This window comes from Agelaius phoeniceus, chromosome 1 (genome assembly GCF_051311805.1).
Source record: "Agelaius phoeniceus isolate bAgePho1 chromosome 1, bAgePho1.hap1, whole genome shotgun sequence".
Taxonomy (NCBI): Eukaryota; Metazoa; Chordata; class Aves; order Passeriformes; family Icteridae; genus Agelaius; species Agelaius phoeniceus.
Genome location: NC_135265.1, coordinates 31,247,907 through 31,262,990, shown reverse-complemented (window position 1 = coordinate 31,262,990; position 15,084 = coordinate 31,247,907). Strand labels below are relative to the sequence as shown.

At 38.3% G+C, this 15,084-nt stretch overlaps 1 protein-coding gene across 13 annotated transcripts in view; it reads right to left on the bottom strand.

The window, feature by feature from the left end:
* HDAC9 (histone deacetylase 9) overlaps positions 1-15,084 on the bottom strand; it is a 456,042-nt gene that overhangs the window by 137,264 nt on the left and 303,694 nt on the right. For all 13 annotated transcript variants that reach the window (XM_077175696.1, XM_077175735.1, XM_077175727.1 and 10 more), the window contains 2 exons: positions 9,842-10,019; positions 3,125-3,258 (listed from right to left, as the gene is read on the bottom strand). In XM_077175696.1, the coding sequence (XP_077031811.1) occupies positions 3,125-3,258; positions 9,842-10,019 (312 nt within the window). The remainder of the gene's footprint in view (positions 1-3,124; positions 3,259-9,841; positions 10,020-15,084) is intronic.

Below are 15,084 nucleotides of genomic sequence, written 5' to 3'. Positions count from 1 at the left end.
GGAATCCAATGGAGGAATTAATCTATCTGTTTGGGAGTAGGAAATTATTTAAAAAATAATCTGAAAGCTAAAACTAATTTTTTGGTTTAGCAAAAGTCCTCCAAACTGTTGTTTGAATAATTCTAGAGCACAAGTATCTATGGTTAGAAAGACAAAATACAGTCTGGAAAAGCAAGCCCTCCTGGCTGTGTCTGCAGCAGTAAACTAAGCAGTGCCAGGAAACATTCCCAGGCAGAGTAACACAATCATCTGTACTATTAAATTGCTAAAGTGGTCCTTCATACTGTTTTGGCTGAGCAGCAGCTAGCACTCTCCCAAACAACTCCCAGACATGGTTTGGTCACTGGCACGAGCCAGGAAGCATTCCTGGTAGTATGAACATGGGCTTTCCATGCCAGCTGGCTGCAGGGGTAGAGAAAAGACTCAGACACATTTTATTTTGTAGCAGATGCACAGCTTGTGTACCCCATTCAAACCGTGTTATGATTTTGCCAATTTGTATTTTTAAAATAATTTGGGGTCAGCATGAGTAATATGTGCAGGTGTATATAAAGGCAGTACATTAGGCTTAGATTAGTCAACCTAAATTAATCTATGAAGTGCAGCAAGCATGGTGTTAGCCTTAGTCTGTATGACTTTCATCATCCTATGCCAAGTTAGTTCTGAATACTCAGCCAGTCATCTCTCTATTGCCAAAGACCTGAGCTGTCTGAGAGGACTAAATCCACATAAAGGATTTAGGAACCACATAAAGCTCCCTGCTATAGATAACAAGGGTCATAGAGATACAAGTTGTTAATTTTCATACGGGTTTCCTGTTAGATCTTGAAAAGAGGGAGGCTCCCCTAAACAAACCTGTGCCCAAGGATACATACAGTGCAAGGTAAAAAAACTGAGCTACCTCTGACTGAACTTTAGTTTTGATCCTAAAACTCCTTATCAGACAAAGAGTGGGACAGCAGCCCTCCTGTGGGACTACTGTTTTAGTTAGAGAGAAAAAAGAGCTCACCATTAAGTGCAGAGGATTTCCCAAGTGGCTGCTGCGGTTGCCGTTGTTAACCTGCCCTTTAGACTTGGTGTATGAGATAATGCATGCAGCAAAACCTGATCAGTGATCTCCCACTCCTGACAAAAACTGTGGGAATTTATGCTGAGAAATTATATCAAGAAATGGTAGTGTCTATGAGGAGGCATTCAGAATTCAGCAGAAGTGACAGTGCAGGTGCCCATGATCCTTTCACTATGTACTCTTGGTGTGGTATATTCCAGAAAGCAGCTTGATGGTGGCTTTTTATATCTTGGATAATCCAATAACAACTCCTTTAGTGACACAAAGTGTCTATTCAGCTGAATGATTTTCTATACAAACAGAGCACCAACTAAGTGTATTACTGTACCCTTTCTTGTTTTGGAAAGTGAGCAGTTTTAAGCACTGGTTTGATGTCAGGCACATGCTAGATAATTTAGTGAAACAAAGGACAGATTGCATCGTCAAATATAATTCTGTCTCTAGCTACATAAGAGGATCTACATAAACACCAGATCTATGCACCAGCTTCACACTGAGACTCCTTAATTTTATCATCAGGGTTTACATTTTGACAGCTCATTTCAAATTTCAGCCTAATTTCAAAGCACACAGTTGGGGTCAAATTTAGCTGAATGCAGTTCAACATGAAGTGACTTTTTTCCTCTCTCCCCCCTCACTTGATTATGCAAGACCTAATAAGCTGTGTTTCAGGTTTTGAAATTTTGGAATTGCAAGAGGAAACTTTAAATCATCCAGGAAATTCTTACACTGCATGCATCTCAAACTAACACATACCACTTTTTCATTTTACACCTTTTACAGAGCCACAAAATTTACTGTTCAGCAACAGCTGTTTGTTAGTGAAGAAAGCAGTACTCCGCATTTTACTTATTTTCCTGGTTTTGTCTTTTCTCTATGGAGTCCTGAATCAAGAAGATAACCAGGTTTTATTTTAGTAAAGCACTCAGCTGCGTGTTTAACTTAATCTTGAAGTATGTGATTCCCAAATGAAACCACTCGTGATAGGTGGCCTTAAGGGCCTTGCTGAAAGTTTTCTTGAACACCAAAAAAATTATCTAAGTTAAAAAAAAAGAATTAGCCTGTTAGAGTGCTGCCATCTAGTTAGATGAGTGTATACAACAAATCCATTTACAGTGCTTGCAATATCTCACTGACCAGGACACTGAGCTACCCAGAGGAAAATCTTTGGGGACAGTCACTAATAGTTATTCAAAGGGATCTATTGAACCAGGTCCTTTGGGTTTGTAAAAGTATGTGGATATAAAGAAAAGCAATTAAACAGAACATGAGAGCCATGGCAATTTTGGGATCCTGCACAACACTAGCAAATTTTTGCTGAACTTTGTTAACTTGTGCTGCAGTGCAGTAAACTCCTGCAATTGCCACAGGCTTCTGAAATTGGCAGTGCTTCACAACTCACAGGAAGCAGGGAATGGTAAGAAAAAGCTACTTTTAACTAACCCAAATGATATATGATCCTCACAGACCATATTTGATTGAAGCATGGTTTAATATGCAATTTTTTGAGGGAAATTGCAGCAGAAAAAAATTACAAATTTGCTATTGCCTATCAGATTGTTCTTGAATGTCTTGGGGCTTCACATGGGACTGTTGTATACCAGGTAAAGGATCATGCTATGAAAATAGACTTTAAAGTCTGAAAAAAGACAAGATGCAATATGCTTACAGAGTGATAAAAACTATATTTTAAAAAATGTTCTGTGCTACAGAAGTAAAATCCTTAGTTCCTTGAAAAAGTTAAGAACCATGCTGTTGGGAGGACTGCATTCACTGTTTGACTACTGCTTGTCTACATTCCTTTATAAAGGTGAGGAATAATCATGTCAGGGTTTTATATTCTGATGCCTGTGAATGCATAACACTGTGTAAATTCTTTATTTTCTGATTGTGAAGTGTGTTTTCCTGTAATGCATTATTTTTATATTATCAGTTAAGACCAAATAATTCCTAAAACAAATTGCTCTCTTATTACAGAAGTAAGACAGGTTTAGGAGTTAATAAATTTGCTATTTACTTTAGCAAGTCAGGTATCTGGTCTTAATTTTTAATTACCTCACACTTGTTTAGCAACCCAGTTTCTTGCAGCCTTGACCAGATGCTTTGGATTCTTCCAGCGTGTTCAGGGTGATTGGCATAATTACCACACATGCACTGGTGCTTCAGCATCAGACTGTCATATACAACACCTTCAGCACAAAGACAGCACAAAATCAGAAACAAATGAAACAAATGCAAGTTATACTGTTCCCTGTCATGCATGCTTTAGCAAAACTGGATTTTATTTGACAATTACAGCAAGGTGAAAATCCCTCTGAATCATTTAGGTTGGAAAAGACCTCCAAGATCATTGGGTCCAATCTTTGGCCTATCTCCACCTTGTCAACTAGACCAGACCACTGAGCGCCATAAACAGTTGTTTCTTGAAAATCTCCCGGGATGGTGACTCCACCACCTCCCTGGGAAGCCCATGCCCATGTCTGACAACCTTCCTGGCTATAAATTCTTCCTAATGTCCAACCTGAACCTGAACCACCCCTGACACAGCCTGAGGCCATGTTCTCGTGTCCTGTTCCTATTTGTGTGGGAAAAGAGACCAATCCCCACCTGGCCACAGCCTCCTTTCAGGCAGTTGTAGAGAGCAGTAGGATCTCCTCCAAGCCTCTTTTTCTCCAGGTTAAACACCCACAGCTCACTCAGATGCTCCTTACAGGAGTCACTTCCTAGACCCTTCACCAGATTTGTTGCCCTTCTCTGGACCTAAATTTCTTTTTCCTTGGTGAGACTCTGAATTTTGATTTATGAGGTGAACCTTGCGACACAATAAAGCAAAGATTATTTCTCAAGAAATTATATTAATAAATGCAATTAACTCTAAAGAAGAAGGGTAATTGAGTGATGTCTTTTGAAAGATTTTATGGCTAGAAAAAAAAGTCTCCCTACTGAATCACTGGTTTTTTCTTTCTCTAGTGGGTAAAGTTAGTTAAAGCTGTTAACCTATATACAACAAGAAAATGTTATGCATAGAAGTGTAAAGAATATAATTTAGAGAAACCTTTAAAATAAATTACAAAATGGCAATGGCACTCTGCAGTTTTACTGCTTAACTAATACTATATAAATTCCAGATCTCAAAGCATATCAAATGAATGTTTCAGAGTCGAAACAGTGGCAGCCAGAGTCCTTTTTCATTAAAAAGAAAAGTTCCACCCACTACTCAATTAGGATCAAATCTTGTTGTTTGACTGCAAGTGCAAGGTACTTTTTGAATTTTCTATGGTCATTTATGCAAGGACAGAGCAGCTCTATACAAAAAAATAGCTATCAATATCACATTGCTCTGTAGCTGTGTATTGAGAGCAAAAGAGAAATTTTAGTGAGTAGTCTCAAGCTAAATTCAATTTTCAAGGCTTTCAAACCAAGCCTGAAACACTGAAAAATGATTTTCTGTACTTACTTGTTCTTTGCATTTCTCCTAGACATGTCTGGAACAAAAATTATTTTCCTTACCCCTATGTGGACCATTTTCATTTGGGAAATATTTGGCTTTTTTTTTTCCCTTACAGTTGAAAGGGACTCAAATTAACTATTTCTCCAAGCTGCCATACTTGGCATTCAAAACATCTTATGTGCCACCATTACTAGGGATGCCAACACAGTTCTGGGAAAATTGTATTCACCTGCTACTGAATACAAAATTAAAGTCCAGATTTAACAAAATTCTCAACACCACCTTCATTTAGGAAAGTTCTCTAATGGGTATTGAACATCAATAAAGTCTTTAAAAGCTTTTCTGAACGAGAGCCTGTGTACAACGTGAGCGATTCAAAGTTAAGTTTCTGAGATAATTCAGTTAGAAACCAGCCAGAAGTTATGCTGCTCTAGAAATATTTATGCTGCCATATTTCTTAGCTCATGCACTTCAGAACTGATCCTTTGGGATCTTGGTATTTAAGCCAAAATGAGAATACACTTATGTTAAGGGTAAGAAGAATGCAAATATAATACCTAATTGCAGTATGACTAAATTTATGCAAAATTATTATCTAGCAAACATAATGGTTCATTAGCAATACATTTTTTAATTTACTTTCTTGTTCTGTTTTCTTTTAAAGAAAGAAAAAAACAGTGAAAACCTGGAGCTAATAAGCTAATGCAGCTTAAAATATCTGCTGGCATTGTCAAAGCAGTTAATAATTTCCTTTCTCTGCAGTTCCTCACTGCTCTATCATCAGGTCTTGTGAGTTACTTGGAAGTATGCACACAAAAAAGTGCATGCTCACATACCTCACTTTTTTTTTCTTGGCACTCACAGTTTTAATTTATGCAGGCTGTTGGCTACTCAGCTTGTCCAGTTTGGCAGTGGCCATTATACCAACAGATAAGAAAATGTTTCCTCCCATCCCCCTGACCCACAGGGAAGCTGTTTATGTGCTAACTGTACAGGCACCAGGACTTTCAGAAGCTTTCAGGTAGGACAGGCTGTTATATCAAATGGATTTGAATAGAAATGCTTGTTAAACATTAAGAAAAATTAGCTGAAAGTTGAAAGTTACTTCTGCCTGCCATTCTTTCAATTAATTTTTTATTCTTCTTACTTGAATAGTCCAAATAGCAAGTAATGGAAATAATATTAATAAATAAAAACATATTACTATGTTTTTGTTATACAGAGTTGGGTGTAATAATGACACTTTTATTTCCTATATCAGGGTTGCAACCAATTTCGAAGTGAAACACTGAAAGTGTGTATTCAGGATGCCTCCTCTGGTTCACATAAACTTCTTTTCTTAGCACTTTTCCAGAAATAGAATATAACTAAAAGTGTAATTTTATTGTATGTGAGTTATTTTTTCAGAATCAAAAATCAGTTTAATAAGGTCAGGTCAGTATTGCATGGCAGAACATCTGCTCCAAACTTTTAAATACCAAGATATTCACACCACTGAGTGTAAAATTTGTTTCTAGGAGGATTAATTGACTTAAGAAAAGACTGAAATATATGTTTTCATTTATTGCAAGCATTTAAATTGATTTAGGATGTGCAAGTGATTCAGATGTGTGGCTGCTGGTCATACAGCACATGTGCTTGGTACAATACCAGAATGCAGCAGTAGAGCTTACTGCTAAAAATAGCCTCTAGGATTTCCCTAACAGGATTCAGCCAATAATCTCCCCACCCCCACATTAAAAAAAAAAAAAAAAAAAGCAAGAAAGAAGAAGAGAGGGAGACAACTGTTTTCAATTGCAGACTGCTGTGAAATATTAATAAAAGATGGTTATTCTGTCTCTCCAGAACAAATGCCTACAGCCAGATTCTGCTCTCAGATTCCTTGTGTAAATCTGAGCAGCTCCACTGAGACTGGTGGATTTATTCTGGATTTACACCAATATTACTGAGGTCAGAATGTGGCCCTGAAGACAGATGGGAATGGTGCCACCACTGAACCATATAATGATAGGGGACACAGGACAAAAGAAACTGAATTTGCTTTAAGTCAGTAAAAACCAAGATTTTCCTGCTGGGGACTCCCTAACACACATTCATTTCCAAAATGCTTTATTCGGGTCAGTTTCTTTTAATAATATTTTAAACAGAGAGGAGAACAAGAGACCTAAAAATCATTGGCTAACAGTATGCTTTGAAGGAGATTAATTGCCCTGGAGAATAACAGTACCAATAAGAAAACCCAAGGGAAGAATATCTAATAAATTATTCCAACAAAAAATCTGAACTAAATAATGTCAAGTATTCTGTAAACTGCCTAAATGAAAATTAAGTGGAATTTATTTTTTTTCCACCTTTAACTCATTATCTTGTGCATATATTGCTTAATTCTCACAACAATCTCTGTTCTGATTCCCTTCAGATATTTGGCCAGAAGTATTTTTCTCATGACTCACAAAAATATAGGCTCAGTTTGATGCCCCTGTAATAATCTGCTACAACTGTTTTCCTCCTACCTTTTTTTTCTTCTTCCAAGAATATATTGCACTTAAATAGGAAAAATAACCCCAACAGTAAATAACAACTCAAGGCAGGGACATGTAATTAGATTCATTTCTAGAGTCTGAATTTGCCTTTGCTTTATGGTGGACCAGAATTTTCTTCGTTTGCACACACCCATTCTTTCCTTCCATGCTTTTACAAATGGTAGTGTTGCAACTGCTGTGAACAATGGCTGGTTCCATCTTGTGCTCTCTTAAGGGAGAAAATCATAGAACCATAAGATAGCTCAGGTGGGCAGGGACCTCCAGAGGTTTGTAGCCCAACCCTGCTTAGAACAGGTCAGCACTGTGATCAGACCACATTCCTCAGGACTTTCATCCTAAAGGATTTTCTAAAAGCCATAGAAGAATAAATAAAAACTGAGTCTGAGTTTCTTTCTTTCAAGTGATCAATGAATAAATGCTAGGGCACCCTCCAGATCCAGGAAAGAGTATGCACAGATAAAATCATTCTATACCATAACATCCCATATGTTAATAATACACACAGATTGTTTTGTTGGCTTGCTTTTTTTTTCTCACAGAAACTTCTGTTAGAACTGTTAGTGTTGCAAAGTTTCTGTTCATTGTCACTCCAAAGGTATCAATCTCATAACATAAAAATAGCTCTATTTCTGATGTACTCAAAAGCTGGAGTGATAAAGGTTACATGTGCAGGTTTGTAAGCCTAGACACATGTCAGGGAAAGAGATTTCTTTAAGCAGAAAGGAAAGGCTTAACTGCAGAGCTACGTCCCCTGGTCAATCAGCCAGTGGGTATTGTCTATTAGCATAGATACAGCTTGCAAGCAGGTACAGCACCACACTGCCAGTACCTAGAGGATATAAAAGCACTGAGGGTACAGAGCAGAGGTGGAGAAAAAGAAGCATAAAGTTGTAGGGGAGGTGAAAATAGGAGGATTTAAATTTTTTTTCAGTAATGAGTAGAGATTATTACCTTGAATGACAGTGAAGGGGAGAAAAAAGATTCAGTATAACAAGAATCAGGGAGTCAAGAAAAAGATGTTTCATATTTTGAAAAAGGAATTCAGTGGACTGATAATCTCAGTTGCAATAAGTTGGCCTTCCTCCCTTCCTCCCTTCCTCCCTTCCTCCCTTCCTCCCTTCCTCCCTTCCTCTCTTTTTCTCTCTCTCTCTCTTTCCACTGGTGTTCATGTAGCAATTACAATAAGGGTAAATTTTGACTCTGCCTAATCTGACTGTCTGCATTTCCATGGCTGAACCTATCAGGTTTCTTTGTGTCACATCTCAAGCCCTTTATGCCAGGGATGTCCCATTCCCATCACCGTCTCCATTCAGTGTTGTTGCACACAATTTCATTCCTTCTCTTATTTTTCCATCTCAACTTCACACTTTCTTTCTTGATTAGTTCCACTAATCACACAAGTCCACAGATCTATGTAACCCCCTTGACCCTACTTCCCTCACTCGGGATTATAAAAGGAGGTGTCAGTAAACCTTAGCAATCAGGCTGCAGAAGCAGCTTTTGGAAAGGGACTGCAGGTTTTGGGGTTTTCTTTTTTTGAAACCGCAGATTTTTGAAAGGGACAGTGAAGCCTACACACAGTGAGCTCACTTTTGGTGTGCTCTGCAAATCTTAGAATGAGTTTACAATGTTTTGGGGACTCTGTGAATACAACTAGAAATACAGTGGTCTTGTTTTGGAATCCTGTCTATATGTGGCTATTCTTTGTGGAGAAACTCATGGAAAGTGAATTAGCATGTTTGTTCCTGTACAACCCAAATGTTTGTTACCCACCAGTAATAATACATTTTTGCTTGTGCCAAGGTCACATTCTGATTGGAAAGATGGGAGCACGCTGTCTCCCAGTTACATACAGTGCCCACTAAGGACTCCATTCTAATAAACTCATGGTCATAGCCTGAAAAAATGCAAACTTTCAGGGCATGGGAAGTTCTGCCAGCTGAAGGAAATATACTTACAGCATAAACCTTCATAAACAGTAACTGCAAATATTTCTTTCCCCCTCTTATTTTTCTTTGTGCACAAAGTGAATCTTTGCTTCTGACCATGCTTTAATGTGATACTGACATTCAGGCTTTTAAAAAGATGGACTCTCATGCAAGGTTAGATTACCCACAATAAGAAATGAGGTTTCTGTGGTCATTTTCCTTCCTTTGACTGAAGATTTTTGAGGTTCTAATCACTTTTCTTTGGACAGCCCATGCTTCCTGAGTGACTGGAATGCCCAAGACCTAAGCATAAAACCTGCCTCTGGACTCCACACAACTGCTGAATGATAGAGAAGTTGTAGCCATCAGCACTTAGTCATGCCTACAGCTTTGCTCTTTCTGTAGAGAAAGAGACCTTGAAGCAAAGACTGATTTGTCAAATGAAGACATTGAGAATTTCATCACAGTTTTCCTCCTTACTGGTGGTCTTTCTTCAACTTATTGGTGGTCTCTTTACAAAACAGGCAATGAGAGCACAAAGAAAAGAACCAGAGAATAAAGAAATGAAAGAAAAAGCTATAAATGACTTAAAGGTACCAAAAATGCACCTGTTTCTGTATTGCTAGAGCTAGTCAATGATAATAATTTATGACTGTGTGAATATTAACCCTGTGATTTATCAGCTGCACTGGTTGAGTTGGTGCCAGTATAGCATCATAAAACAGAGGAGCAATAGGGCTAAAACTGAACACATTGCTGCAGGAGGCATTTGAGGTATTTAAGTCTGTTGATCCCACATGAACAAATGCATTTGCCCTGCCTATTAAAAGCAGTCTTTAGGGAACCCTACCAGTTGTGTAGACATGCTGGCTGGGCTGGTCCATGTCTGGGTGAGGTAATGTGGAGTCACTGGGGGAAGATGGGGTCCTGGAAAGTGGTCGATGTTTATCTGATCCTGCCATGCCAACTGTAGCCATCTGAGCCTGGTAGATTTGCAACTGGTGGACATGCTGATGTGCCAGGAACTCCTGTTTCCAAGAAAACAGCACAGTAGAAAGAAATGTGAGATGGGATCAAGTAAAACACTGAGGGAAACATGTCAACAAATTAAGTTCATTAGGTCAGGGCAGTAATAAACAGTGGGGACCCCCACCCCCCAACTTGTACCTAAGGCTCACTCAATAAATCCATTCAACAGATGTTTTCACGCTGACAGTGTGGGCTACTGACTTTGCTGGAGAGTAGGTGATGGCAGGCAACCTGTCAGTTCTCCCTGACGGGAAAAACAACTTCACATGCAAAGGCTTATAAAAGACAAAGTTTTTCTAATATATTGAATACATAATATGATGTTAGAACATGCATTTTATGACTGTACACAAATAGAAATTAAATTTTCCCACAGCACTGAAAGTGAAAAGTGATGTTCTTACTACTCAGTACCAAATGCACTGAGCAACTGAGAGTCAAGTTTCTACAGTTAACTCAGTTCCCAGAGCTCCCTGGAAAGTAGCAATGATTTGCACATAAGTTTTCACAAATTGTTTAGAAATTCAGGAATTGTTATGTGAGATCCCACTTAGGAACCATCTTTTTTTGTCAAAACTGCTGCTGGCTGTAGACAGAGGCAAACATTTCAGGGAAATAGGCAGGTGTGAAAAGAGTATAACAGAGTAGAAAAGAAGGTTTTCTCTTCTGTTTTGTCAACAGATGGTCACTTTTGCTGACATGACAAAGGCTAAAACCCTGTGAAGCCAGTAGGAACCTGGCTCACTCCACAGAATAGGATTGCTTCTCAAGCCCTTTCCTTTCTGTTTTTCTTTTTTCTGTGCATGTAGTCCCAGAACCTCAACCAAAAGTGGATGCCAGAGAAATATTTTCAAACCACTTAATATGAATTCAGTTGAAATTCACACTTGTGACTTACAACTGCAGGCTCTGTTTATCCTCACCTGGGCTCAATATACATAAATGCAGGAATACACATATATATATATATATATATGTGTGTGTGTGTGTGTGTGTGTGTGTGTGGCTTTTTCTTTTCTGTTTTTTTTAATAAACCCAGTAACAATTAGCATTGCTGTGTGTGGTTGCTTGGGACAGCAGCTCAGAGGCCTGGCTTGGTCAAGGAGAGATTTCTGGCTGCTCAGAGAGGTGAAGCTGAGTTCAGGCTGTGTGGGAAGGCAGGTGGGAGTACCCCAGCCCATCACACACTGCAAAATAAATCGGCAGCTCATAGGATGTGAGAATGTCTACCCTGCATGTTATAAAAGAGGCCTTTATGCAAACAACTGCTCATCAATAATAGCTGAAATGAGAATAAATGCTTTAAAAGGCAGCCCCAAAACCCACATTAATATCTAGGGTCACTACTTCAGTGAAATGACATAAGGTCATGGGAAAGGTAAATCACCTGGGACCTTGTCATAAGAGACTAAATGAAGAAAAAAAAAAGAGTAAGTAAAAAGAGGTTTTACAATAATTGTCTTGGTTTAGAGTCATTGAACCATTTCCCTTCCTTTAAAAATACAGTCCCCAACTTTTCATATTGTTTTTTTAATGTTCAATGACAGGATAGTGTTACATATTCCAGGAAAGATCTTGAGCTATCCGAAGATGTCTGTGTATCCATCTATGAACATAATAAAACTTAACATTCAGGAATTTTTTTCCTGAAATCTCTTTTTGCTGAGTTTTGCTAACAATTTTGATTCTGATAAATTTTCAGAGGAGATTTTTTTTGTTGTTCTCATAGGCATACATATCTTTTACAACCTTTTCCAGTAGTGTATGTGATTGGAAATGATGAAGAATGCACGGACACTATTGTGTGGAATATTCTCCTTATGGAGAACAAAAGTACATACATTCCTTTGTGAGAATTTAGCATTCACTTTCCTCAATGCTGGCTTAGTGGTCAATAAAGTAGGCACAGGAGGTATTTTGCTATTGATTACCCCCTGCATCCTAGGATCAAGTGATGGCAGCAGCACTGTCTGTCTGATGCTCATGTAGTCACAATCTCCTGCCTACTCTTCTGAATTCCCAGCTGAGGAGTTTGGAAGGAGCCAAATTCCTGCCTGCAGGAGCCATTCATGGCACAGAATGTTGCTGCCAGACAGGAAATCAGTGAACACTGTTATTTCTGCTGCTTTCCTCAACTTATATGTTGTCTTCATTGCATTAATTAAATAGATGCTGTCTGTGTAGTTCTTTGAGCAAGGGATTTTCTGATATATCTTTCAATGTTCATACATATTAATGATTCATTAATTGAGTTCACTTTTCTGATAATCATTAGAGTACAGAAGACAAAAGGATTTGTTCACTATTGGAATGTTCTTCAAGCTAGTAAAGGTGAACCAGTGGATTGTGGTAGTCTTCACCAAACATTATTACTGAAACATATTTCTTAAAGAAGTCTTGGAAATTCAGCTGTCAGTGAGGGCAGATTGATGGTGTCTCTGTTAGGACTTTTCTCAGTGCTGGTTGACACTGAGCTCTGAGGATTTAGAGCTGACTTTCTTTTACTTCCAGACCTGAACTTCAGTTTTGCAATATCTGGACTTTTATTTTTCAGTGAAGCTGCAAGTTTACCATTCAGTCAATATCTAAAACACAATCTTTTCAGGTCTCTGATCTAAAAAAGTCAATTTAAGTGGGCTTTTTTTGGGTTTGTTTGTGGTTTTTGGGTTTGTTTGTTGGTTTGGTTTGTTTGTTTTGATGTTATTGTTTTGCTTTATTTTTGCTGGGTTGTTTGTTTTGTGGGTTTGGGGTTTTTTTTACAGTGTCTTGAAGAAGATGAAAAAAACGTCTAGAACTTCACATAACACAGATAACTTTGGAAGATGTTCCTAACTTTGTTTCTAAAATGATTTTGTGTTTATGTCTATGTAGTCAATAGAAACAATATTTTTTATGCAGATGAAAAAACTGAGAATTTTTTTTAATATGAATCAATCTGTGTTAACATCACCTAAACTAGACATCTATTTCAGCACTTTGTTGGAGACCAAGAATACAGCCTATTCTTTCTCTCCTCCATTTACAGGTTAAAGTGTGTCCTGTTTATGTCATTCTCCCCTCCTCAAATGAAACCAGGCACATACTATGTTTGAAACATATTTATCAACATAATCTGTTCAGGGAAGGAGAAGAAATTTGTGGAAGGTTCCATGGACATTGCATGACACCTGCTTTAATTTCTGAGGACACAGAAAACATTTGCCTGTGAAAATCTTTTAAAATTTCTTAAAAGTAGTTTGTCTCACAAAGCTTACACAGAGGCTTACATCCTCTTGTGGCATCCAGATCCTTTAACTGTAATATTACAAACTGTAGACATCAGCAATGTTTAGACTTGTTTAGATTTTTGTCAACGTTTTAGGCTAACTTCCTGATTAGGTTTTATTTTACACACAACAGGCACTCATGAAATATATATATTTTTTCCAGCCACCTACATATTTGTACTGTAAGCATTTCTGATACTCTGAGTCACAGACAAGTGGATTAATGCAATGAGTAATGTGGATAATCAACACACTTATCTGGCTCCCCAAATGCCCACCTGGCCTCTGGAAGGGATTAAAGGAACACAATGAATTCATCTTCAGGTTTTATGTCTTACAGCCCTGCAAACACATGTCTGTCTCTCCAGCAATATGACAAAAGCAGTATTTGCACATCTGCAGGGCTAGTGATTTGTGTGAATATATTTGGAGCATTTCTAAGGTAACCTGAGCCCTGTCTGCCCGGCATGGAGCCTGCTAGTTCCAGGTGCCTGAGATTAGTTTATTAGTAGAGGCAAGCAATTAGGGTCTCTGCTGGAGCTAGCAGAGGGCCATCCAAACCCTTCCACAGAAACAAGCTCAGGCCCTCAGTAATTATTTTGAGGAGGAATTTTAGAATCAGTATCTAAAGAGAAGATGAGCCTTTTGGGAACATGGAAGGTAAATATTTGTTGTTTTCCTAGTATTACTGAAAGGTTTGTTTAGCAGGGCTTTGGATTAATTTGGGTTAGTGTGAGTATTCCTTTCATGTAGATGTGTGATTTGCACATTTTAGAGTTAAACGTTTTGTAAATTCTGAGATTTTAATGAGGTCTGTTTACTTATATCTACTGGTGTGAGACCTGATAAATCACAAGTACATTTTGTTGGATTATTAGATGGTCTGTTGGAGGATAAAGCATAGGTGAGCTGTCTATATATTAACAGCTCCTTTGAATGGTTATGTTTTGTGCAGAGGAAAAAAAAAGTGGGATTCACTCATAAAAGCTTTTTTTGCCTCTTAGCAGCCTGTTTTTTAATTTAATGTGCTATTTTTTAGTTTAGTCACAGCTAAATGAATCCAAAGATTTGCATGTCTGTAGCATAATCCTGCATGTGTATGGGCATATTCACACCTCTCTTCAGGGTTTATGCTTTGGCTCTTTTTCATTGTGGTAGAGAACTTCTTTCCTCTTAGGGAGAGCAAATTTTACATTTCTTAATAATATGATTACTACACTCATATATTTGTGGCCAGGTTTATATCCCTCTGTTGTTGTGCCTTTGGTGCATTCTGCTGAAGTATGAAATGTGTGCTAATGTCTATAAACTTGTAAAAAGTTTTACCATGTTTTGCCTGTCCTGCCTTCCTCTCACAAAAGACCTTAAGCACTACTAACCTTACAAAGCTTTTCCTCTCGAAGCATTTTTGGTGGTCTGTTTGCTAATTTCCACATGATTTTCAGAAAATTACCCAAAGGATGGGTAATTTCCTGATGGGGAAAGCTACATGCAAATGCTTCAGAAAGTTTTTCCCTAGGTAAGGATGAAAACAAGATGTGCTGCCTTTCAGACCTTCCTCTCTCTCCTTCTTTTGAAGGATATTTCTGATGCCTGCTCTGGTGCCTTGTCTCATCCCGTGGCTCCTGTTGGAGTAGGACCTGTCCACACCCCTGTAGCAACATGGGAACAGAGAAACTTCAGATCCTGCCACTTGTCTTCTCTACCTCCCTCCTAGGCTTTCCACCTTCCTAGTGCAGCTGTAGCTGAATGCATCCAGGGGATGTCCTGGCCAGCCAGTGACTGCATCCAGCAAAAG